The following is a 24481-nucleotide window of genomic DNA, read 5'->3' on the forward strand; positions in this document are numbered from 1 at the left end:
TGTGAATTTTATAAATTTTATGACTCTAAATATGAACAGGAGGAGTTTAATAAGAACACAGTTTGTGGGGGGCACGGCATTCTGCATATGTTCAGAGCAGCTCTTTCCACTTTTCGCAACCCGGAGCCTGAGCAAAATTTACGCTGCACCCAGCAACTTGCTTCTGTCAGTGGGCAGCCAAAATGAAAGCTAACACCTTTCCCTCTTCTCTTGATCCCAGCACCTGTTGTTCCAGAGGTAGACTGTTTCTGAACCTGGAGGCTCCATTCTGCTTTTCTACTAACATGAGCATAACCAAGGGGGGCAGGGGGGCAACTGCCCACCCCCCGAAAATCAATAAAAATACATAGCTAACTGAGGTTCTGCCCCCCCCCCAATACTGGCTACGTCCAGGGTACCTAATGCCCCTCTATTGACCTCTAATTAGTGAATTCGGCTAATTGGATCAGAACTAGCCAATTTTTAAGCGGTTTTGGGTGCCCATGTCCAGTGTCGGCATCACCAACCCTGCCTTCTTTTGCCCCTCTGTGTATGCTCAGAGATTCTTTTCCTTTCCATCTGTCACTCCCCCCCCGACCCGCGTTTCTGGAAAAGTCTGGTGCGCCCCAGCCCAGCCCAGCCCAGTCTTCTCCCACCTCTGTGCCTTTCTAGCACCTTCTCCGAACTTTGCACGTGCCCATGGACACACACACGCGCGCAGCCTGCTTTCCCAGGAGCCCGCCCTCAACCTCTCCTCCTTTGAGGATCTTTCTCAGCAGCGTCTATTCCGATCCCTTGTTCCTTGCACTCTGCACATGCTCCATTCCCTTGGCATCTCCGATCTCCTCTCGTCTTCCTCGCTTTGCCTCAGTCCTCCATCGCTTTCCCCGCTCCGCACTCTGCACACACCCAGAGCCCACCGAGCTCACGTCCCTCCTTCCCCCTGCACTCTGCACATGCTCTGTCTGCCTCGTTCCCTCCCCACAGCGCCAGCGGGGCTCCTCCCTCGCTGCCTCTCCGCGCTCTGTACATGCCCAGAGACTCCTTGCTCGCCTCGCGCCGCCTGCATCTCCTTGGACGAAGCGCAGACCTCTCACCTCACCTAGATGACTCTTCCAACTCTGCCATTCTAGGTTTCTGCGATTCTTCCTCGCCCGCGCTCTGTGCATGCCCAGAGGCAGGCTCGTCCTCCTCTCCGCTTCCTCGCCTCGCGCCGCCTGCATCTCCTTCTCCGGAACGCAGACGTCTCTTTCCGATGCAGCCTCTATATGTGTGCTGCTTGTGGGCGCGTTAGGCGCCCGTGCCAAGCGGCGCTTCTCCTCTCCAACAGGCTGGCGAGGGTGCCATCATCTCCCAAGTACCATCTTCATCCCCAGGTTGGCAGGGTCGCCCTCTGCCGCCCCTAGCGGCGCGCTCCCGCCAGAGCAGCCTCCAGCTCCGCCTGGAGAGCGAGCGAGCAGCAGCCAGAGCGCAAGAGCCCAGGCGCGGCGGCGGCAGCGGCTGCGTTTGGATAGGGCGGGGGGGACCTCACTTTCCCTCTGCTGCTGCTCTTTCCCTCTGCTCCTGCTCTGCCCCACTTCAGCGGACCCTGATGGGCGGCCCCTGGGAGACCCCCTCCCGGCTGCCTCCTTAGGGGACCCCCCACCCAGCGCGGGTGGGGGGCGGGCGCAGGGGTTGCGCGCCCCTGCGCCTTGCGCGCCCTGCCCTATGGAGAGGCGCCGGGCGCTTTGCTGCTGGTGGTGCCTGTCGCTGCTGCTGGCGGGGCAGCCGGCGGCCCGGGGGCACCCGCAGCCGTGCCACATCCTGGCACGGATCGGGCACACCGTGCGCCTGGGCGCCCTGCTTCCCCGCGCAGGCGAAGCCGAGAGCCGGGCGCGCAACGCCCTGGCCCGCGCCAGCCGCACGGCCACCTCCGCGCTGCCCTACAACCTCAGCCTGGAGGTGGTCCCCGGGGCGCCCCGGCAGAGGGACCCGGCCTCGCTGGCCCGCTGGCTGTGCCAGGCGCTGGTGGTGCGCGGAGTGGCCGCCGTGCTCGCCTTCCCCGCGTCCCGCAGGGAGCTGCTCCAGTTGGACTTCGCCGCCGCCTTCCTGGAGATCCCCTTCGTCAGCATCCGGGAGGAGGAAGAGGAGGAGGAGGAAGGCAGAGGGGGACAAAGTGCGAAGACCCCCATGCCCTTCAGGAGCCGGGTAAGGAGAAAAACACCCCCTCTTTTTCATTTAAAAAAATCCTCCCCGATGGAGAGCCTCCTAGGTCAAGAGCAGTCTACCAGCCCACGAGCAAGCAGGCTACAGATTGGGCACCTTGAGCATAGCAAGGATTTATGTTGTGGGGTCAGGTTTTATGTTTCGGAGGCAGAACCGAGCTCTGCAAAACAATTGATCAGTTAGTTAAGTATTTGTACTTATTTACTTGATTTAGGGGGGGGGCAGCTGCCCCCTGCCACCCTTGGCTACCCCCCCCCCATTGCCATTATAAGAGAACAAGGGAGGTGTTCATGGTGAGTTCTGGTGCCTCTTTCTCTATAAAAATAGCACTGGATTTAGGGATCATAGAATCGCAGAGCTGGAAGGGACCTCAAGGGTCATCTAGTCCAACCCCCTGCAGTGCAGGAATCCTGCCCACAGCCGTCCTGAGCTCAAATGACAGACCTTCTGGTTGGGTTCCCTGAGTGATGGACCTGGAAGGGACTCTGTGGGTCATGTGGGCAGGGCCCACCCTGCTGTGCCGAAATCTCAGCTTTGATTACTTACATGGTTGAACCTCCACATTCAAGGGCAGTCTACCTTGGAGAGTCTTTGGGGACAGGTAGCTAAATGAGCCTATCATTGCCCTTCAGGAGGAAGGCAGCCCTCCCTATTAGAGAGCCTTCTCACAGGATTCTGCTCACAGAATGACAGAATTGTAGAGGTGGAAGGAACCTCAAGGCCACCACTTGCAGTGCAAGGATCACAGCTTTGAATGGCTGGTGTCTAGGAACATCCACAGTCAGGAGCAGTCTATCTTGGAGTCACCCAGGCAGCGCACAGGCTAAACGTGGCTATTACTTTAAAATATTTCTCCACCCATCATAAGCAAAGTCCACAGCAGGTTGCAGCTTCATTACGAACGGTAATAACGTAATATGATCTATTATTTTTTATTGTCCTGAAATACTTGTTATTCTTATTACTTGCATAACTCATTAATACTGCTGTGATTGTGGCCGTCGTACCATTTTATAATGCAGTATTGTGTTCTTTTCTCATAATTCAAGAGTTATTATTACTTACATAACTTATTAATACAACTGTGCTGTATTAATTGTATGTAAGGCTTCACATAGGATCATAGAACTGTAGAATTCAAAGGGACCTCATGGGAATCTGCAATACAGGAATCATATCCACGCACAATTAAGTCCCACCTGAGGCCATGGGGCTTACTCCTGAGTAAGCAGGTAAAGGATTGCAGCCCAAGTGGCTGTTATGTCAAGGGTCAATCTTACCTGAGGGTCCTGGACACAGGGGGAGAAAGGGCAAGGAATGTCTGCAGCTATTAGCTATGATTAATAATCCTTTTATTGCTTCGATCCCTGAGCTTCCATGTTTGGGAGAAGTCAACCTCTGAGCACCAGAGGCTGGCAAAAGGCAGCAGAGCAGGCGGTCCCTGAGTTGCGAGTACACCTGGCGAACTTCCATTGCAGGGGCAGTCTACCTCGGCTGGAGAGAAAGGCTGTGAGCCTCCTCCTCCTCCATCATCAGTGTTGCCAGCTGCCTTTTTGGTCCTCCTTGCCCTCAAGAGGTCGGCTGCATCTGAAGCTGGAAGCTTGAGGCAAATATGTCGGTCGCAAATGCCCATTTTGCACCCATGCTAAGAGGGAGGTTGTGGGTGGATAATAAATGATCAAGGATAATCAGGGAAGGATATCCCTTTCCCTGGTTGGCTGGACTAGATGGAGACCTCAATCGGTACTTCTTCCTGAAGTGAACGGAAATATATATTCTAATAATGATGATGATAATGATGATGTACCCAAGGGTCATCTAGTCCAGCAATGCAGGAATAAAAAATAACAACAGCCCTGTAACAGATAGGTAGCCGTGTTGGTCTGCCATAGTCAAAACAAAATAAAAAAATTCCTTCCAGTAGCACCTTAAAGACCAACTAAGTTAGTTCTAGGTATGAGCTTTCGTGTGCATGCACACTTCTTCAGATACACAGTAAGAACAGCCCTGTAAGTTCAGAACAGCCCTTCTTCAGAACAGCCCTGTAAGTTCATTGCTTCTGCCCTTAAAAGGTTCTGTCAGACCTTATTAGCCTTTGCATGGCAGGGGGTTGGACTGGATGACCTTTGTGGGTCCCTTCCAATTCTATAATGAAACTGAGCGTCTCCATATAGACATAGTCTACCTTTGAGCACCAGCCGCCGGGGACTAGGAAGGCAGCATCGCCTTTATTCCATGTTGGTGTCCTTTCTGAGGACACGGATCTGCCTCCTGTTTGGAAGCAGGATGTGGTCCTTTTGCCCCAGTCCCAGCAAGGGCACCCCCACCCACCCCTGTTCTTATTTTAGAGCAAAAGCCTCTGTATCCAAGGGGTAGTCTACCCCCTGGTGCTACGGACAAAGAATTAGTGGGCGTCCATTTTGCACCCCACTGTTGGAGACAGGAAACTGGGGTGGGTATAACCCTTCTGTTTCGGGGGAACACACACACACTGAACTTTTCCTTTCCCACACCTGTTCAGTTTGAACCCAATGTTATCCCTACTCAGAGTAGATGTACTGAAATGAAAGGCACTGCTTACTCAAGATGATCAGTCCCAGTAAATGAGGCACAACCCAACAGAGTGGGTTTTTAAATTGAGGGGGACGATGACTGTCATTAGGCTTTTCGGCTCTCAGCCCAGGACCGTCAGCCTGCCTGCTGGCTTTTAATGCCGGTGATTGATGCAAGAGGCATCCGATCGCCCCGCTCTGGAATAAACAGGCGCAGCTGAGCAGTTGTTCAAAAAAGAACGATGCCTGTCGATGGGATGTCATGCTCAGAGACGCCCTGGGCCCCGGGACCTGTTTGTGGCCCATAAATCAAGATAGGAAAGCAGAGGGGTGGGTGGGTGTAATCCTGCCACGGTCCTCTGCCAATTCATGCAGGGAGTCAGTAATCCTCCCATTGAGCTGGTCTGTTTTACAGCTATAGATATAGATACCGGAAGATTCACTGGATAGCTCAGCTGGTTACAGCACGGTGCTGAGAACGCCAAGGTTGCAGGTTCGATCCCCGTACGGGGCAGCTGCATTGCAGCGGGTTGGACTAGATGACCCTCAGGGTCCCTTCCGACTCCACGAGTCTGTGATTCTACATAGATATCCTTCCTCCGCACATATGAGCCCATGCTACTGCATTCCGGTGGCCCAAAGCCACCAGGAACCCCATCTGTGCCGGGCTCTTGGCCGTTCTGCATTTAATTTTGTTTCTTAACGGGAAAGGATTTGGTAGCTCTCGGCCTGGGAAGTTGATTTATATCAGAGGAGACGGTCTAGCTCAGGGCTGCTGACTCTCTGGGGGTCTCTGGCTGGGAGGGGGTCTCTCTCTGGAGACGCCTCAAACCTGGGACTTTGTGTGTGTGCAAAGCAGGGGACGTCACTGCTGAGCCGTGGGGCCTTTGCCCCCTAAAATGAAAAGATGTTGGTCCTCAAGATTCTGGTTTGAACAGGGTTACCAGAAGCTCAGATCCTTTGGCCCATCAACATTAGTGTTACCTGCACTAACTGGCAGTCTTTCAGGAAAAGAGAGGCACCCAAGGTCGCCCAGTAAGCTTTGTTGACAGAAGGCAATTCGAACCCAGCACACTCTGCTTCTTCCTCCACCACGCTACCCATTGCACCGCACCACCCCTGAGAGCTGAGAAGCGGCAGCTTTGCTACCACATAGCTCAGTCTGTAGAGCATGAGGCTCTTAATCTCAGGGTTGTGGGTTCGGGTCCCACATTGGGCGAATGTTTCCTGCGTTGCAGGGTGTTGGACTTGGGGGTCCCACCCACCTCTACAATTTTGCAGTTCTATGTTCTTCATACTCTGGGTCAAAACAGATACCCCCTCCCCCTGGCAAGCAGGCCTAGTGCAAAGACTCTGCCCCTTGTTTTCCCAGCAGATGACAGCAAAAAAAAATAATCAGTCATTATTATTTTTTGCAAAACTCGGAGGGAGCCCCCCCAACTCTCCTTGAATGCATGGGGAATGCAATTGCAGTGGGAATAGGGGAAGAAATTGCTAATCAATATGTGCTGGGGCACCGGGACCTTGTCATAGCAGCAGCCGTCTGTTGCAGTTTCTAGGGACAGCAACACCCCAACAATGCCTATTGGATTTGGGGAGCAGAAGATAGCCAAATCAGGTGCAAAGATTGGGGTGGAATCTGGTTCCAGCTTTAGAAGGAGTTGGTTGTTTTGTGACACCAAACAAGCTCAGGTCTCCTTCTTCGTCTTTGCCATTCAAGGCTGCTGTTTGGAAAAATCCAGGAATTATTCCAAGATGATAAATAGTAATATCCTCCCAAGGTCTTGCCAAGATCTGGGGGCAAAGGGAGGGATTTGATTTGATTTGATTTGATTCTTTCTTTTCTGTTGTTTCCCCTCCTTTCAACTGCGCTGTCTTGTCGCCAGGACATTAGTGATCTCCGAGAATTCCTTCCTCATCGCTGGTTTCCTTTGGTCCAATTCCCCGCAGCCAATATAGGCAATCTGTATTTTGCTCACAGGTTCTCGATGGGGGAAGGAGGGAGAAAAAAACCAATTCCCTCTCGGCGCAGAAGCAAAAGGCTCGATTTTAAACAGGTTTCCAAATAAACCTGAAGAAGAAAAGCACAGCCTCTTTCAAACATCACATTTTCAGACCTGTGAGTTACATGATTCCCAGGGGCTACAAGCAGAGAGGTGCGCTCTTGTGGCATTTAAGCACATAAGAAGTCCAGCTTCCTATCTCCACAGCAGCCAGTCAGATGCCTCAAAGGGAAGCCCGTAAGCATAATAATAATAATAATAATAATAATAATAATAATAATTTTATTATTTATACTCCACCCATCTGGCTGGGTTCCAGCCACTCTAGGCAACTTCCGACACATAATACCAAACATTAAAACTTCCCCATACAGGGCCTCCTTCAGATGTCTTCCAAAAGTCATTTGTTTATCTCTTTGACATCTTATGGGAGGGCATTCCACAGGGTGGGCGCCACCACCGAGAAGGCCCTCTGCCTGGTTCCTTGCAACTCCACTTCTCACAGTGTGGGAACTGCCAAAACGCCCTCAGAGCTGGACCTCCATGTTTGGGCTGGATGATGGGTATCCTTCAGGTATCCTGGGCCTTTGAGGCCATTGAGGGCTTTCAAGGTCAGCACCAACACTTTGAATTGTGCTCGGAAACGTACTGGGAGCCAATGTAGGTCTTGCAGGACTGGTGTTATATGGTCCCAGTCACCAGCCTGACTGCCGCATTCTGAATTAGTTGTCATTTTGGAGTCACCTTCCAAGGTGGCCCCACAGAGAGTGCCTTGCAGTAGTCCAAGTGGGAGAAAACCAGAGCATGGACCACTGGTGAGACAGGGTGCAAGCAGGGAGGGTCTCAGATGGAGCTGGCAGACAAAATTGGATGCAAAATTGACCTGTGCCTCCATGGACAGCGGTGAGTCCAAAATGACCCCCAGGCTGCACAGCTGGTCCTTCAGGGGCACAGTGACCCCATTCAGGACCGGGGAGTCCCCCAGCCCCACCCACCCCTTGTCCCCCACAAAACGGCACTTTTTAAGCCCAATCTGTTAGCTGCCATCCATGTGAGAGCAATAATCTTCTCCCACACTTGTTTACCACTGTTTTAAGGTAGACGTGTTCTAAGGGACGCGGGTGGTGTTGTGGGTTAAACCACAGAGCCTAGGACCTGCTGATCAGAAGGTCGCCGGTTCAAATCCCCGCGACGGGGTGAGCTCCCGTTGCTCGGTCCCTGCTCCTGCCAACCTAGCAGTTTGAAAGAACGTCAAAGGGCAAGTAGATAAATAGGTACCGCTATGGCGGGAAGGTAAACGACATTTCCATGCGCTGCTGTGGTTCGCCAGAAGCGGCTTAATCATGCTGGCCACATGACCCGGAAGCTGTCTGCGGACAAACGCCGGCTCCCTCGGCCTATAGAGCAAGATGAGCACCGCAACCCCAGAGTCGGTCACGGCTGGACCTAACGGTCAGGGGTCCCTTTATCTTTACCTTAAGGTACACTAGCTCTCTTCATGCAGGCTCCACTGAGGAGAGCCCTGTAGTGGGATCAGGCCAATGGGCCACTTAAGTCCAGCCTCCTGTCCTAACAGAGGCTGACCAGATACCCCAAATGGGAAGCCCCCCCCCCTGCGCAAGCAAGACCTGAGTGCAACAGCCACTCTCCCCACATACCACGCCCAGCAGCTTGTGCTCAGAGATACTAGATGCTGGAGGCAGAACATTTGGCCATCAATAAGTTCTTGCAAAGCCCAATTTGCACGGCAGGTTTAGCAGTGGTGTTGTAAATTCCCCAAGATCTTTAGAACCGTCCATCCTGCCTTCTTTGCCTCGCTCTTTAGAACGCAACAGCCATTTCTTTGACGTTGCCACACACCCATCCGTCAAGAAAGCCCAGCAGGTGTTGAGGTTCCAGCTAAAAAACAAATTAAAAAAAAATACATTTGGCAACTTTTCCGGAGGTTTTTTTTACCTTGACATCGCTCCCTTCTGCTGTGAAAAATAGCCTCGTTATGGAGCAGATAACTTCTGGATCCAAGGTAAAGTGACATCGTAGATCTCTCTCCTGCAACAAATGAAAGATGAGTCAACACGGTCACTGCTTGGCAAGGCGAGGTCTCCCATCTGCAGAGGAGAGAGGGAAGGAGTTGGGCTGAAATAGAGGTGGCTTCAGGGCTGAGCACGGTTTATGGTGCAACACGGGGAAAGTTAACCTCCCCTTGGCCTGTAGATTTCTCCATGCCTGGTCTTTGAAGGGGCACTTTCTCTCTCCAAATGGAGGTGTTCTTCCATCTCTCAGGCTTTGTTTGGCCCTGATAAAGCCACACCACACAGGCAATATAGAATCATAGAGTTGGAAGGGACCCTGAGGCTCATCTAGTCCAACCCCCAGGAATGCAGAAAAATGCTGGCATATTATTTATACCCTGCTCCTCTGATTGGGTTGGCCCAGCCACTCTGGGCGGCTTCCAGCATACAGTGGTACCTCTGGATACGAATGGGATCCGTTCCGGAGCCCCGTTCACATGCTGAAGCGAATGCAACTCACGTCTGCACATGCGCAGGTCGTGATTCGCCGCTTCCACACATGCGCGTGACGTCTGCGCATGTACAAGCAGCAAAACCCAGAAGTAACGCATTCCGTTACTTCTGGGTCACAGCAGAGCGCAACCCGAAAGTGCTCAACCCGAAGCATATTTAACCTGAGGTATGACTGTACAGTCCGACCTCGGGTTACAGACACTTCAGGTTGTGTTTTTTCAGGTTACGGACCCGCCGAAACCCGGAAGTACCGGAACAGGTTCCGTGCATGTGCGCAGATGTGCTGCTGCAGGTTGCAAACGCTGTGGGTTGTGAATGTGCATCCCGCACGGATCACGTTCGCAACCTGAGCGTCCACTGTATATTAAAACATTTTTAAAAGCTTCCCTATCCAGGGCTGCTTTCAGATGTCTTCTAAAGGTTGTTTAGTTAACTCATCTCCTTGGCTCTGGGGTCGCATTTCTTCCAACATTTTCCCCATGGAAATGGGGACTTCCTAAGGAAAAGCGGGACATTCTGGGGTGAAATCAGAAGCTGGGACAGCTTCTGTAAATCTTGGAAAATAGAGACACTTGGAGGGTCTGGCCTTGGGGAGAGGGGCAGATCCTTCCCTTCTCTTGTGAGAGTCATTCATTGAGAGCTTTGGAAACCACCCGTTGACAATGAGGGGCCCACAATTAAAGCCAGATGGCTGTGTCAATCTGCATCCATTTGCCTCAAATTGTCACCTCGTCCTCCCTGCCATTTCACTCTTTGCTAAATAAAAGCAGCCAGAGCCTGTCAGCAGAGAGGAAAATGTTTGCTCAGGGTGACCCCTGGGGTCCCGCTGAGTCTCTCCAAAAAGATAACCGGCTTCCATTAGTAAATAATTGCTTTGCCCACTTACGATCTCAAGGACATCCATTGCAGAGGTCTCCCCAAAGCCTCATTCTCAGCAGGGCTGGAGTTGCAGCCGTATATTTATGAGGTAGCAGCCGAGTGGGGTTTGGGGAGGGGGCAGGAGATAGGGGCTTTCCTCTGCCAGGGCATTCCTGGTGATCTTTATCAGCTGCGAGGCAAGAAGGGTTATGATAATTTCATGATCCCACAGTGAGGATCCCCCTGGAGATTTTGCCATGGCCAATTAGTCACTGCTCCCATCACTGCTGCTGGAAAGTGTGTCATTTGGGGAGGGGGAGAGACCGACTCTGTAGGCAGCACAACGAGAAACTTTCTGGGAGTCTGGCTCACTTTCGAAATTTGGGGATCGGGGGCTCATCCGCGCTGCACTTTGATAATTTTAGACCCCAGATTAGGCAGCCTTATGGCAGGGGCTCATTGGATCAGAGAGGACGTGGTGGTCTGATGTGGCCCTCAAGACCTCTCCCCCCCCCAGCCTCAGGGCTTTCCCCAAGCCACACCCCCTCTCCACGGGCCATGCCCCTCACCAGTCCTGCTTTAGTGCTTTTGGCAGCCTGGAAATGTGTCCTTGAGCTCTGAAAATGGGTACCCTCCAACATTTCTCTGATGAAAGGAGGGATGTCCTATTCCATCACCACCACCATCATTTTATTATTTATACCCAACTCATCTGACTGGCAATATTTCAATAGAACCTCCATGGCCAGTCAGCACCTACCTTTGAATATGAGGTCCCGTTGGTTTGTGCCATTCCCAAATGTTTCCTTTTCCTACAGAGACGGGCACCAACAACTCCTATTTGTGTGGTGTCATCTTGCAAACCTCCACCAGGGCTTCCATCCAGCCCACAAATCTCTCTTGCAGCAGAGTTGCCACCCGGAGTCCGGAGCCTGAGTTAACTTTGGAAAAGCTGCCTGGGCACTTTCTGTTTTCCTCCTGCTTCCTGTCCAAAGCGATATAAATGATGGCTGAACTCGGAGAAGAGGCTTTTATTGTGCTGTATTTCCTCTGTCTCCAGGCAGTCTATTAGAAAGTTCTGGACATAGGCAGCTGGGGCCGGTGGTTCTCCTTGGGACTTGGCTGAAACAGCAAAGTCAGCCAAAGGAGGAGATCTGGTGGGCTGGACAGCCCTGTTTTAAAGCCAGGATACCTCCGTCAGTAGAGCATAAGACTTTCAACCTCAGGGTCCTGGGTTTGAGCCCCATGTTGGGCAAAAGTCGATTTGAATAGATGGCCCTCATGGCTCCTTACAACTCTACAATTCTATGAGGAACAAAAATAAATTTACAAGGGATGGAGAAACACCTCTGTTCAGAAGAGACATTGCCTCAATATTTCCTGCCGCATGCAAGAGACAAAGGAACACCTCTATTTTAAAAGAGCAATTCTCCGGGAGGTGGAAGAATGCCTCTGTTTCGAACATGGTTTCCCAAATTTGGGTCCCCAGCTGTTGTTGGACTACAACTCCCATCATCCCTAGCTAGCAGGTATGGTGGGAATTGTAGACCCCAATTTGGGAAAACTCTGATTCAGAAGAGGCATTCTCTCCTAAGAGACACAGAGCACTTTTCCAACCAGGCCTCTGCATACCGAATGAGCTGTTTGCATCAAACAGAATTAGGATCTCCTGCTCAGTCACTATTTCGTTCCAGTTTCCGATTGCAGGGGGCTAATGGTTTCCACTGTGACCTTTTCATTTTGTGCGTGTGGCTCTGTGGAACTCCCTGCCTCTTGAGAGCAAGCAGGCACCATAGAAACCCTGCAATAATCCCTGCGCTCTTTTCAGATCTATTTGCTTAGCTAGCAACCGACATTTCACATGTGATGATGGTCTTCATCGGACGTGGTTACCGTTTCCAATTCCCTCACCCACCCACCTCAATTTCCTGCATCACCCACAAACACGGGCACATTTTCTTCAGTGTATTTCATTGTGTTCATCAATCACTTCCCATTAAAGCATCCCAAAGTGATAAACACTTTTTTTATTAAGAAAAACAGTAATGAAAACATCAATAAGTGTGGCTCAAGGCGCCCTGTGGAGACGACCTTGACGTGATCGTACCAGCTCTGGGCTGGCGATTCGTCTTTCTGAGCATTGCTCCTCTTCCACTCCCAGTGTTCAACAACATATGTGCGCATGAGGGAAGGCGCCTGAACCAACCGTGCGTACTCTCACGCCTCGTGCTGGAATCATGCTTTATTTTTATTTATTTTTAGGGGGGCGGCTGTAGCTTGGCGTTCCGAGTCAGTATTAGGCAGCTCAATTTGCTCCAGTTTGAAAATCAGAATGATGAGGTCCGGAACCTTGACTTGGTGTGTAAAAGAAGGGTTGGGAGTCGCTGGCGCAGAGCGCATGCCAGTCTTGTAGAACGTCCCAGAGCAACATGGGACTTGGGTGGGGTGAGGAGATGATACCCAGTGCCAGAGCGCTTGCTTGGCATGCAGAAGGTTTAACTCCAGTGGCATCTTCAGGTAGGGCTGGGAGATTCCCCTAATTCTGACACCCTGGGGGGCTGTTGCATACCCTCCAAAATTTCTCCAGTGAAAATAAAGTAAAGGTAAAGGGACCCCTGACCATTAGGTCCAGTCGTGACCAACTCTGGGGTTGCGGCGCTCATCTCGCTTTATTGGCCGAGGGAGCCGGCGTACAGCTTCCGGGTCATGTGGCCAGCATGACAAAGACACTTCTGGTGAACCAGAGCAGCGCACGGAAACACCGTTTACCTTCCCGCTGGAGCGGTACCTATTTATCTACTTGCACTTTGACGTGCTTTTGAACTGCTAGGTTGGCAGGAGCAGGGACCGAGCAACGGGAGCTCACCCCGTTGCAGGGATTCGAACCGCCAACTTTCTGATCGGCAAGCCCTAGGCTCTAGGGATGTCCTATTCCATCATAACAACAACAACAACAACAACTTTCTTATTTATATCGTGCCCAGCCAACTGGGTTGGCCCAGCCCCTTTGGGCGGCTTCCAACATATATAAAAATACAATAAAACATTAAACATTAAAAAACTTCCCTATCCAGGGCTGTCGTCAGGGCTGTATTCTAAAGCTTGTATAGTGACTTATCTCCTTTGCTCGGGGGTTGCATAACTCCATACCCACCAACATTTCTCCTATGAAAATAGGGACGTCCAATAGGAAAGTAGGACAAATCAGAAACCGGGATGGCTTCTGTAAGTCTTGGACTTTTCTGGGAAAATAGGGACACTTGTAGGATCTGCGTAGATCAGTGGTTCTCAAAGGCTGTCGCAGGATGACTCTGCTGTCCCTTCCAACTCGACAATTCTATGATTCTCTGTTCCTATGTAACTGCATTGTTTTATACTTTCTGGGTGCCCCATGATTATATGATAAATTAGTGGTGTTCTGTGTTATAAATCAAGTACTGCTCGGAACTGTATTATTATTATTATTATTATTATTATTATTATTATTATTATTATTATTTTATTTATTTATTTTCTTTTTTAAAAAATAATATTTATTAAAGTTTTAAAGTTACAAAAGAGAAGGAAAAAAGAAATAGAAAAATACAAACAATTAAAAAAAATACAAAAAATACAAACAATTAAAAAAAACAAATCAAACCTTCCCATAACTTAACATTCATTTGCTTATTTCCTTGACCTCCTCACACCTCCCTTTTTTGTATTCTAGTTCAGTTATATATTTCAGCAAATCCTTTCCATCTTCGTTTTTATCCTAATAATTTATCCTAATATACTATAATTTTACAATCTCTTCTTTCACTAATTACCAATCCATTTTTACTTAAACCTTTATATCATTTCTGCTAAAACCACATAACTTCATTCCAACATCCTTCTAACATTCCTTAATTTTACAATGTTTCTGTAAATAGACTTTAAATTTCTTCCAATCTTCTTCCACCGACTCTTCTCCTTGGTCTCAGATTCTGCCAGTCATTTTCGCCAGTTCCATGTAGTCCATCACCTTCATCTGCCATTCTTCCCGGGTGAGATTATTATTTTATTTATACCCAGCCCATGTGGCTGGGTTTCCCCAGCCATTCTGGGCAGCTTCCAACAAAAGATTAAAAATACATTAAAACATCAGTCATTAAAAACTTCCCAAAACAGGGCTGCCTTCAGATGTCTTCTAAACACCAGATAGTTGTTTATTTCTTCGACATCAGACGGGAGGACGTTCCACAGTGTTTTTTATTTGTTTGTTTTTATTTTCCAATGCTGCAAATTTTTCTTTTCAAAGTGTCGCCCGGAGAAGAACTGCTGGTGTGGATAATACTGAGCTAGATGAGGAAGATTCATAGAATCCTAGAGCTGGAAGGGACCACGGGGGTCATCTAGTCCAACCCCCCTGCAATGCCCTACGTGGGCCTTGAACCCTCAACCCTGCGTCTCTTGCTCTACCGACTGAGGAGAGGGCTACCTGTGGCTGCTAGCCAGGATGGCTATGCTCTGCACCCCCCATGGAGGCAGCGATGCCTCTGAACTCCAGTTGCTGTAAATGGCAGCAGGGGAGAGAGTTGGTCTTGTGTTCGAATCGTACTTGCGGCCACTGTGAGAACAGCACACTGGACTAGATGGTCTTGATCCAGAAGGGCTCTTCAGACGTAAAGAGCCACCTGGCCCAGCAAACTTTAGCCCACATTCGTGATTCTGCAAGGCACCCCTCCTTTCCCAATGAGAGGAGGGGGATTTCAAACATCCCACCCTCCTAAAAGTCCACCTCTCTTTTCCATCTCTGGCACAGGTGAGCTTAAACTCTGCTGACCTCTAGTGGCCGCCTGCCTCTTTGCTCTGCTTTCAACTGGGGGCTCACCTACGTATTATTATTATTATTATTATTATTATTATTATTATTAGCCACTCATCTGGCTGGGTTGTGTCAGCCACCAAAGAAGAATGGCAGCTGAAATTGAGAGAACATGTAGAATTGGCAAGTTTGATGTGCAAAATTAGAGATAAGAAAGAGACTGGTTTTTCAAGATGATAGGAAAATGCCTGCAGAATACTTAAAAACTCAGTGTAAAACATGTTAAAATGCAAGTAGAGTTTGAGTGAGAACAGCAGTGGGGGTGAACTTTCCATTTTTCTTTTGTGATAAGGGCAAGGTCTATAGAAGGCATAGGCAAACTCAGCCCTCCAGATGTTTTGGGACTACAACTCCCATCATCCCTAGCTAACAGGACCAGTGGTCAGGGATGATGGGAATTGTAGTCCCAAACATCTGGAGGGCCGAGTTTGCCTATGCCTGGTCTATAGTAACTATAATATGGTGCATGAATTGAAATTCTGGGGAAACCCTGGAAGGAGGGACTGGAAGCCGCAGGTGGAATGACTGATTGCTAAACTTGAAATGATGTTGAATTGTTGAATTCTCTGTGTGTGTGTGTAATAAAAACCTATGAGACAGCTGTGGAATAGCCAGCTTCATATAACCAACATGCTTAAGTCTAATTAATGCATGATGGAGTTAGTTTTTATTCATTTATTAGATTTTTATACCACCATTATCATAAGATCTCAGGGCGGTTCACGGAATAAAATACAAGATAAAAACAAGTAAATAATTGAAACAAAACAGCAAAACAGTAACCCCCCCCCTCTTCCTGTAGACACATTAAAAAGGCTGTAGAATATTAATCAGCCTGTAGAATATTAATCAGGTTATACAATTTTAATCACAATTTTAATTTTTGTTAGTGTTCCATGCTGGGTTGCCAGAACAGAACTGAGCAGGCTTAGGATCCAGTCTAAGTCCCCCCCCCGCCCCCGGTCCAGAATGAACAAATTATGCCTATATATATTTGACTGTCCCGGTACTGGGGATTTACAGCTGGCCAAACAGGAATCAGCCAGATGAGCTGGAGATCCACTGAATCCTAAGCTAGATCCCTGCAGATCTTGCCATAGAATCGCCCCTTAAGTGGGATTTTGGGTTCGTTTTTTATTATGCATTTTGCTTTTTTTATCTTGTAATTTTCTGTTGCGAACCACCCCGAGATCTATGGATGAAAGGCGGTGTACAAATTTTATACATAAATAAATAATAATAATAAAACCAAATTCGTTACTGGTTCCGTGAGACAAATACCACATTCTCCTGCATTGTTGCCGATGGCGATCCCAGCAGCAGACTTTTTTTTTTATTTTAAATAAACAATTCAACAACATTTCAAATTTATCAATCAGTCATTCCACCTGTGACTTCCCCTCCCTCCCTCCCTCCCTCCCTCCACGGTTCCCTCAAAAATTCAATTTATGCTGCAATGTCATAGTAACTCTAGACCTTCACCTAATCTCACTGTACAAACAAAAAGTCCGCCCCCGCTGCTGTTCTCACTCAAATCCTATTTGCATTCTAACATTTTTTCAGTATTCTGCAAACATTTTCCAACCTTCTTTAAAACCGGTCTCTTTCTGATCTCTAATTTTGCACGTCAAAACTTGCCAGTTCTCCATATTCCAGCTGCCATTCTTCTTTGGCAGGTATCACCTCCTTGTGCCATTTTGGGGCGCATAATATTTGTGTTGCCGTGGTTGTGTAAAGAAATCAACAAATAACTCTCTTCCCTGCGGGCCCCCCTTGTTTCTCATATATATATATATATATATATTAGTTTTATGACATATCATTTTCAACAGTAATTAAACATACTTTTACACCTTATTCAAATTTTTTGACTTCCATCAATCCTGTCTGAAAATTTTCCAGTCTAATCTCTTAGTATGCATTTCTTATCTTCCCTATTACAGTGGTACCTCGGGTTACATACGCTTCAGGTTACAGCCTCCACTAACCCAGAAATAGTACCTCGGGTTAAGAAATTTGCTTCAGGATGAGAACAGAAATCGCATGGTGGCGGCGGGTGGCCCCATTAGCTAAATTGGTGCTTCAGGTTAAGAACAGTTTCAGGTTAAGAACGGACCTCCGGAACGAATTAAGTTCTTAACCCGAGGTACCACTGTACATTTCAAACTCATAACCAATATCTCTATCTTTTACTACTTGGTGACACTTTGTATATTTCTCCTTACGAAACTTCTTGTAGTCCTACTAGTGTAATTTGCTGATTACAGCTGCTCTTCAAATAATTCAAACCCCCCCCCCCTTGTTTCTCATCCTTCCCGGATCAGAACCCCTTCCACCTTCACATGGACCGGAGCAACGACTTTGAGACGCTCCTGGAGCTGCTGGCTAACATATTCCGCTCCAACAAATGGCGCGAGGTCACCTTGGTGCTGTGCCAGGCCTGGGACGTCCCTGCCTTTGTGGACCTGTGGAGCAGCTACGCCGAGCTGGAGAGGACGGCCGTGGTGGACCTGAGCTTCCTGGAGGAGAAAGAGGCTGCCCGCCTCCTGCGCCGCCACTTAGAGGAGTACCGGGAACTTCCCGGCCCCGCTCTGCTCTTTGGCTGCAACGCCCGCCACTCCCAGCTGGTCTTCCGGACGGCCAGGGACCTCGGGGTGCTCCAGGAGTTCCACTGGGTGCTGGGGCAACCCCAGAATGTGGACGAGCTTCGGACGGAAGGGCTGCCCCTGGGGCTCTTAGCCTACGGGGAGGTGGGCAGGCCGTCCCTGGAGCAGTTTGTCCACGACGCAGTGGAGCTGGTTTCAAGGGCCATCTCCAGGGCCGTTTACGTCCGCCCGGACCTCGCCCTCATCCAGAACATGGTGAACTGCAACGACAAGCACACCGTCGCCTCCGAGTCCTCAGGGCGCTACCTCTCCCAGTGAGTAAGCCGGGGGTCCCAGAAATTTGTGATGGCTAGGGGGAGGACAAAAAAGCATTTTAGAAGACCTGTGGCCAGTGCGAGTTCCCGTTCTCAGCAGACTGAGAAGGGGCATTCATCCAGAAGTGCAACAGGAAGGTGATTGAGCCTCATCTCTGCATGGATTGGGTGATGCCTGACATAGAGGCAATCCCAAAACAGGGACCTGTCAAGAGATGTGACAGGCTAAGAATGGGGATTCTTCCAGAGATGCAACAGGCAGCCTCTCCTGTGGGCAGGTGGTTCCATTTCTTCTTTGCAGGAATGGAGGTGATCTGGTCTGGCAAGCCCTGACTCATACAGAGTTGCGACGGGCAGCTGCCTGTGAGGACTAGCAGCTGTGCTGTATCCCTGCAGTGGGAGAGAACGACTGATTCAATTATCCCCAGAATAGAGAGGGAGTCATGGAGGGAGTGGTAGGAGGCAGGTCCAGATCCGCAGGCTCCTTTGGGAACCTGGGTGCTCCTCATCAGGAGGGGTTTGCACTCACTTCCTGTTAACCCCTGAGACAGTTTTAAGGCTCTGCTACATCCACAAGTTAACATCCAACTATTGCAGCACGACCGACCAGGAATGTCATGCTCCTGCTCCCCTTTCTCTTGTGGCAGGTAGTTCCACAAGTTTACATATACAACCAATGCAGCGTATCTTACCAGGAACCCAGCCTCCTGCTTTCCTCTCCCTCTTCTCTCGGTTCCAGGTTTTTAGCCAACACGTCCTTCCGCGGCCAGACGGGGGAGGTCTTCGTGCACAACACGTCCCGCGTCCACACAGATCGCCACTACAAAGTCTGGAGCCTCCTGAGGGACTCTGTGGGGCAGCCCACCTGGGTGACGGTGGGGACCTGGAAAGGGGGCGAGATGGAGGTGGAGGAGGGGACGTGGCCCCAACACCTGCAGCGCAGGAACCAGGCAGAGGGGTTTTGCCGCATGAAACTGCGCGTGGTGACCTTGGTAGAGCACCCTTTCGTCTTCACCAGGGAGGTGTGTACGAACCAGAAAGCGCCTGCATTTATTCAAAAGCTTTTTTTTAAAAAAAGGAATCTTGTTTGCGTCGGGTAAGAGGTGTGGGTTAATGTGCATAACAGCCAGTCATTGTGCAACATTCCTCACAGCCTCTTGTACCTTATGCACAATGGCTGGGAAATGTACCAAAGGAAAAAAAGAATAAAGCAGTCAAGATACACGTGCTCCCCAAAGCCTGCTGGTAATTGTCTACATTACCAGGAAATGTGCAAAATCCCCTCTCCGTGGACAGGTGATGTGCACATTCTCTAGGAAGGCTGGTCAATGTGCAGAACGGCTGGCTGTTAACACACATTAACCACTCACAGAGGAGGGTGTCCATGCAAGTCAGACTCAGAGGAGCTCCACTTTCTTAAATTGGTCATGCCCATGGATTTCAGTGGACCTACTCTGAGTACGACACAACCCACGAGGACAAGGAGACAGAGCCATCATTTTATTTTATTTGTAATTTAAAATTTTTAAAATACATTTTATTAATATTTTCCACACAACAGCAACCACACGAAAAATATTGAAAAATAAAAATACACAAAACACAAAAACCAGCATACAAAAAAACAAGAAATCCATATCTTACAAGTTAATAATATAAACACTAAAGAGAAAAACAAACATTGACTTCCACCAATCCCACAGCACCTCCTTTACCTCTCATTGTGTCTTCCTGTTTTCCTGATCATCTCTATCCTAACATCTAGATATAAATCCCTCTTTCTTATCCTGTCACTTCACAAGGTTATTTCAGACTCAGCCAGATTTCTGTCCTCAAACTTTGACTTTTAAGGTATTCATTTAGGCACCCCCATTCCTTTTTCACTTCACTTTTTGGTTTTTGTCTTCTTATATCTGTCAATTTGGCTAATTCTAAATATTCTGAAGAAGACAGGAGTGCCTGGCGTGCTCTGGTCCATGGAGTCACAAAGAGTCGGCCACGACTAAACGACTAAACAACAACAACAACAATATTCTGAAAGCTTACATAACCATTCTCCCCATCATTTTAAGCCAAGCTTCCTTGTTGAGCTAGGGCAGGGGTTTTCAACCCGTGTTCTGTGGCACCCTGGGGTGCAGCGGGCATCACTGTCCTCTATTCCTCTTCCCTTCCCTCATGCCCTCTTCTATCACTGCCTCTCCAAGGCTTGCACAGCTGTTTGTTGCAGCAGCCCTGGCTACAAGCTCCGCAGGCGAATGGTGCCTCTGGGGCTGGCCAGGGGGTGCTGGGTGCCAGGGGCTGAGGCAGCCTTGGAGTAAGCAAGCAAGCAGGTGAGGGAGCCCAGTCAGCCAATTGGGAATGGATAGACAAGTGGGCAGCTGGGCAGCCAGGCACTATTCTGGCCTTGTGCTTCCTGCTTGCCAGGCCTGCCTGGGAGCTGAGTGCCCAGTGCTCAGAAGAGGAGCTTTTCTGCCGTGCAGGCCTGGCAGTGCCCACTGCTGCCACTGCTGCCTCCCAAGGTAATGTCAGGAGATCAGCCTACACTCGAGTAGGACCCTGGCAGAGACACATGCCCAACTGGCATGTTCCCTCCCTCCTGGTCAATCGTTCGGGAGCTTCATAAGCTTTCTTCAGCCCGAACATCACAGCGACCAATGCCAACAGGCCCCGGCACACTCAGGGATCTGCAGAGTTTGCGCATCATGCGTGACAGACCCCAGCAACTCAGCAGTTTGGCTAATCTACTTTATTTACATATAAACACACACGGAGCACTGCAACATGGCTCCCTCTTTCTCTAGCATCAGACAGCAAAGAGAAAAAGAACAAAGGACAATAGTCCCACTTCACGGAACACAGGAACACAAACATCCTGGCTCCGTCACTTCCCACTCTGTGGAGTCAAAACATATACCGTCTTGTGATAGACAACAGTCCCATGACTGCAATCAGGGAGCAGGAATTCTAACAGGTAAGCTGCTGGCCTCATGTTCACCTTTGGCCAGTCTCTGTTGAGCCACTTAGGCTGGGAGCATCCTCTTCCCAGGCTGCCCAGAGGACTCCCAAGGAGAGGGCAGAGGGGCAACAAGGGAGGGTGTCCAAAAAAGGATGAGAGGCTGCCAGCTCTGCAGGCAAGGGGGGACATAACTGGGCTCCTGAGGCCCACAAGGGTCCTACAGGAAGAAAGTTGTTGGTCAAGGGAGCCGTAGACTCGAAAAGGTTGAAAACCTCTGTCCTAGGGATAAGGAACACCCGGCAGCGAGGAGTTCCACCAGTTAACGCCACAGGGTCGAAAGCTGAAGGAGTAACTGAGCTTAGTGAGCAGGGGGAGTCAGTGGCAGAAGCGGAAGCAGGAGAGGAGGGAGGCCAGGAGGCAGAGATGTTGAAGAGTCACAGGTGTCTCCCCCTCCTGCTGCAAGAAGCTCCCCTCCCTCTTGTCTCCCAGGACCAGGAGGGGCATGAAAAGTGCAGAGGGGAGGTTGCCTGCCCACAGACGCAGTCTCCAATTGCTTGGGAGAAACCCTGGAGAGGAGGGGATTTAAATGGCTATGGGTGGCTTTCAGTCTTGGCAACTGATCCATGGCAAGACCTAGTGGGGGTGAACTGCTGTGCTCATGAGGCCTGACACTCCGGCAAGTCTGTGCAGATCGTGTTTTTGCTGGTAAAGAGTTAACTCCAACTTGCACAGTGTGATTTATTGCTGGCTGGCTCCTGACATCTAGGAGAGAGAGAGAGAGACTACGGTAATTTGTGGTTTATGCAGGTGGATGAAGAAGGCAACTGTCCTGCTGGCCAGCTGTGTCTGGACCCCCGAACCAACGACTCAGCCGTGCTGGACACCCTCTTTGACGAGCTCAACTCCGAGAATGGCTCGGTCCCCGCCGAATACCGGAAATGCTGCTACGGCTACTGCATTGACCTCCTGGAGAAGTTGGCCGAGGACCTCCCCTTTGACTTTGACCTCTACATCGTGGGGGATGGGAAGTACGGGGCCTGGAAGAACGGCCGCTGGACAGGGCTGGTGGGGGACCTCCTGAGCGGGACGGCCCACATGGCCGTGACGTCCTTCAGCATCAACTCAGCCCGCAGCCAAGTGATCGACTTCACCAGCCCCTTCTTCTCCACCAGCCTGGGCATCCTGGTGAGGATCCGGGACACGGCCTCTCCCATTGGAGCCTTCATGTGGCCGCTGCACTGGACGATGTGGGTGGGCATCTTTGTGGCTCTCCACATGACCGCCCTGTTCCTCACCCTCTACGAGTGGAAGAGCCCCTACGGGATGACCCCCCACGGGCGCAACCGCATGAAGATCTTCTCCTACTCCTCGGCGCTCAACCTCTGCTACGCCATCCTCTTTGGGCGAACCGTCTCCAGCAAGACCCCCAAGTGTTGGACCGGGCGCTTCCTGATGAACCTCTGGGCCATCTTCTGCCTCTTGGTCCTCTCCAGCTACACCGCCAACCTGGCTGCCGTGATGGTGGGAGAGAAGACCTTTGAGGAGCTGTCTGGGATTCACGACCCCAAGGTCAGTGCAGGATTGGGTAACCTCTGAGTGCCGCCACCTGCTGGCCTTGCACAGCACTGCTTGCTGCACAGCGCCACCTAGTGGCCCTTGCATGGCACTGCCTGCTGCACAGCTCCACCTAGTGGCCCTTGCATGGCTCTGCTTGCTGCACAGCTCCACCTAGTGGCCCTTGCACGGCACTGCCTGCTGCACAGCTCCACCTAGTGGCCCTTGCACGGCTCTGCCTGCTGCACAGCTCCACCTAGTGGCCCTTGCACGGCTCTGCCTGCTGCACAGCTCCACCTAGTGGCCCTTGCATGGCACTGCCTGCTGCACAGCTCCACCTAGTGGCCCTTGCACGGCTCTGCCTGCTGCACAGCTCCACCTAGTGGCCCTTGCATGGCTCTGCCTGCTGCACAGCTCCACCTAGTGGCCCTTGCACGGCTCTCCCTGCTCCACAGCTCCACCTAGTGGCCCTTGCATGGCTCTGCTTGCTGCACAGCTCCACCTAGTGGCCCTTGCATGGCACTGCCTGCTGCACAGCTCCACCTAGTGGCCCCTGCACGGCTCTGCCTGCTCCACAGCTCCACCTAGTGGCCCTTGCACGGCTCTGCCTGCTCCACAGCTCCACCTAGTGGCCCTTGCACGGCACTGCCTGCTGCACAGCTCCACCTAGTGGCCCTTGCACGGCTCTGCCTGCTCCACAGCTCCACCTAGTGGCCCCTGCACGGCTCGGCCTGCTCCACAGCTCCACCTAGTGGCCCTTGCACGGCTCTGCCTGCTCCACAGCTCCACCTAGTGGCCCTTGCACGGCTCTGCCTGCTGCACAGCTCCACCTAGTGGCCCTTGCATGGCACTGCCTGCTGCACAGCTCCACCTAGTGGCCCCTGCACGGCTCTGCCTGCTGCACAGCTCCACCTAGTGGCCCTTGCACGGCTCTCCCTGCTCCACAGCTCCACCTAGTGGCCCTTGCACGGCTCTGCTTGCTGCACAGCTCCACCTAGTGGCCCTTGCACGACTCTGCCTGCTCCATAGCTCCACCTAGTGGCCCTTGCACAGCTCTGCCTGCTCCACAGCTCCACCTAGTGGCCCTTGCACGGCTCTGCCTGCTCCACAGCTCCACCTAGTGGCCCTTGCACGGCTCTGCTTGCAGCACAGCTCCACCTAGTGGCCCTTGCACGGCACTGCCTGCTCCACAGCGCCACCTAGTGGCCCTTGCATGGCTCTGCCTGCTCCACAGCGCCACCTAGTGGCCCTCGCACGGCACAGCATCACCTGCACAGCACCACCTATTGGCCCTTGCCATTTATACAACTAATGCCGTAGTCCAGCTGTTGCTCCCAGACCACAACTTCAGAGTTGGGAGGGACCCCAAGGGTCATCTAGTCCAACCCCATGCAATACAGGAATCTCAAATTAAGATTTTAAGTCCGCTTGCTTCTATTAAAAAACCCCCACCATGTGGTCCCTGTTTTGCTTTTTGGCAGCTGCACCATCCGTCACAAGGATTCCGATTTGGGACCGTCTGGGAGAGCAGCGCGGAGGAATACATCAAGAAGAGTTTCCCAGACATGCACGAATACATGCGGCGGCTGAGTGTCCCCACGACCCCCGCAGGCATCAAAATGCTCAAGTGAGTTGGGGGTGGAGGGGGTGGGAAAACTCGGTTCGGTTTGCATTTGAAGGGAGACCGACCAAATCAACACTCCCCCCCCCCCCCGAAATATGCAAGCCAAAACAAACCCATCTTTTGAAATGGTGGTGCCAGCACAGCCAGGAGAGGTACCATTGGAAAGGTAAAAGAGATACATGAGCATAGCCCCCTTCTGTGATCAATTACATAAATAACAATACTTAACTAAAAGCAGAAATTGTAGAAGGGTTACGACAGATTTTTCTGACCACTTGGGGTCAAAAGAAAGTAATTCGAAACAATGGTTGTGGAGACATTTCATTCCGAATCTGCTAGACAAAGCCAGATAAAGAATAATGAGTTGGGTGTCCTTCCCCCCACGACATACAGTAAATCCTGGCTACGCCCATGGATAGATAGATGGGGAGTATGGGGTGTTAGGGGGGGGTAGTA

General features: G+C 50.7%; 1 protein-coding gene across 2 annotated transcripts in view; it reads left to right on the forward strand.

Annotated features, from left to right (window-relative positions):
• Window positions 1-1686: 1686 nt before the first annotated feature.
• The window catches only part of GRIN3B (glutamate ionotropic receptor NMDA type subunit 3B), a gene marked incomplete at its 5' end in the record, with an annotated part of 42253 nt that continues 19458 nt past the window's right edge, over window positions 1687-24481 (forward strand). For both annotated transcript variants that reach the window (XR_014559697.1, XM_083720239.1), the window contains 5 exons: window positions 1687-2166; window positions 17296-17891; window positions 18631-18913; window positions 21655-22416; window positions 23883-24028. Coding sequence is in view for 1 of the 2 variants with exons in the window: in XM_083720239.1 (XP_083576365.1) it covers window positions 1687-2166; window positions 17296-17891; window positions 18631-18913; window positions 21655-22416; window positions 23883-24028 (2267 nt within the window). The remainder of the gene's footprint in view (window positions 2167-17295; window positions 17892-18630; window positions 18914-21654; window positions 22417-23882; window positions 24029-24481) is intronic.

The sequence above is a fragment of the Podarcis gaigeae genome (genome assembly GCF_964106915.1).
Source record: "Podarcis gaigeae genome assembly, chromosome: 18".
Classification (NCBI taxonomy): domain Eukaryota; kingdom Metazoa; phylum Chordata; class Lepidosauria; order Squamata; family Lacertidae; genus Podarcis; species Podarcis gaigeae.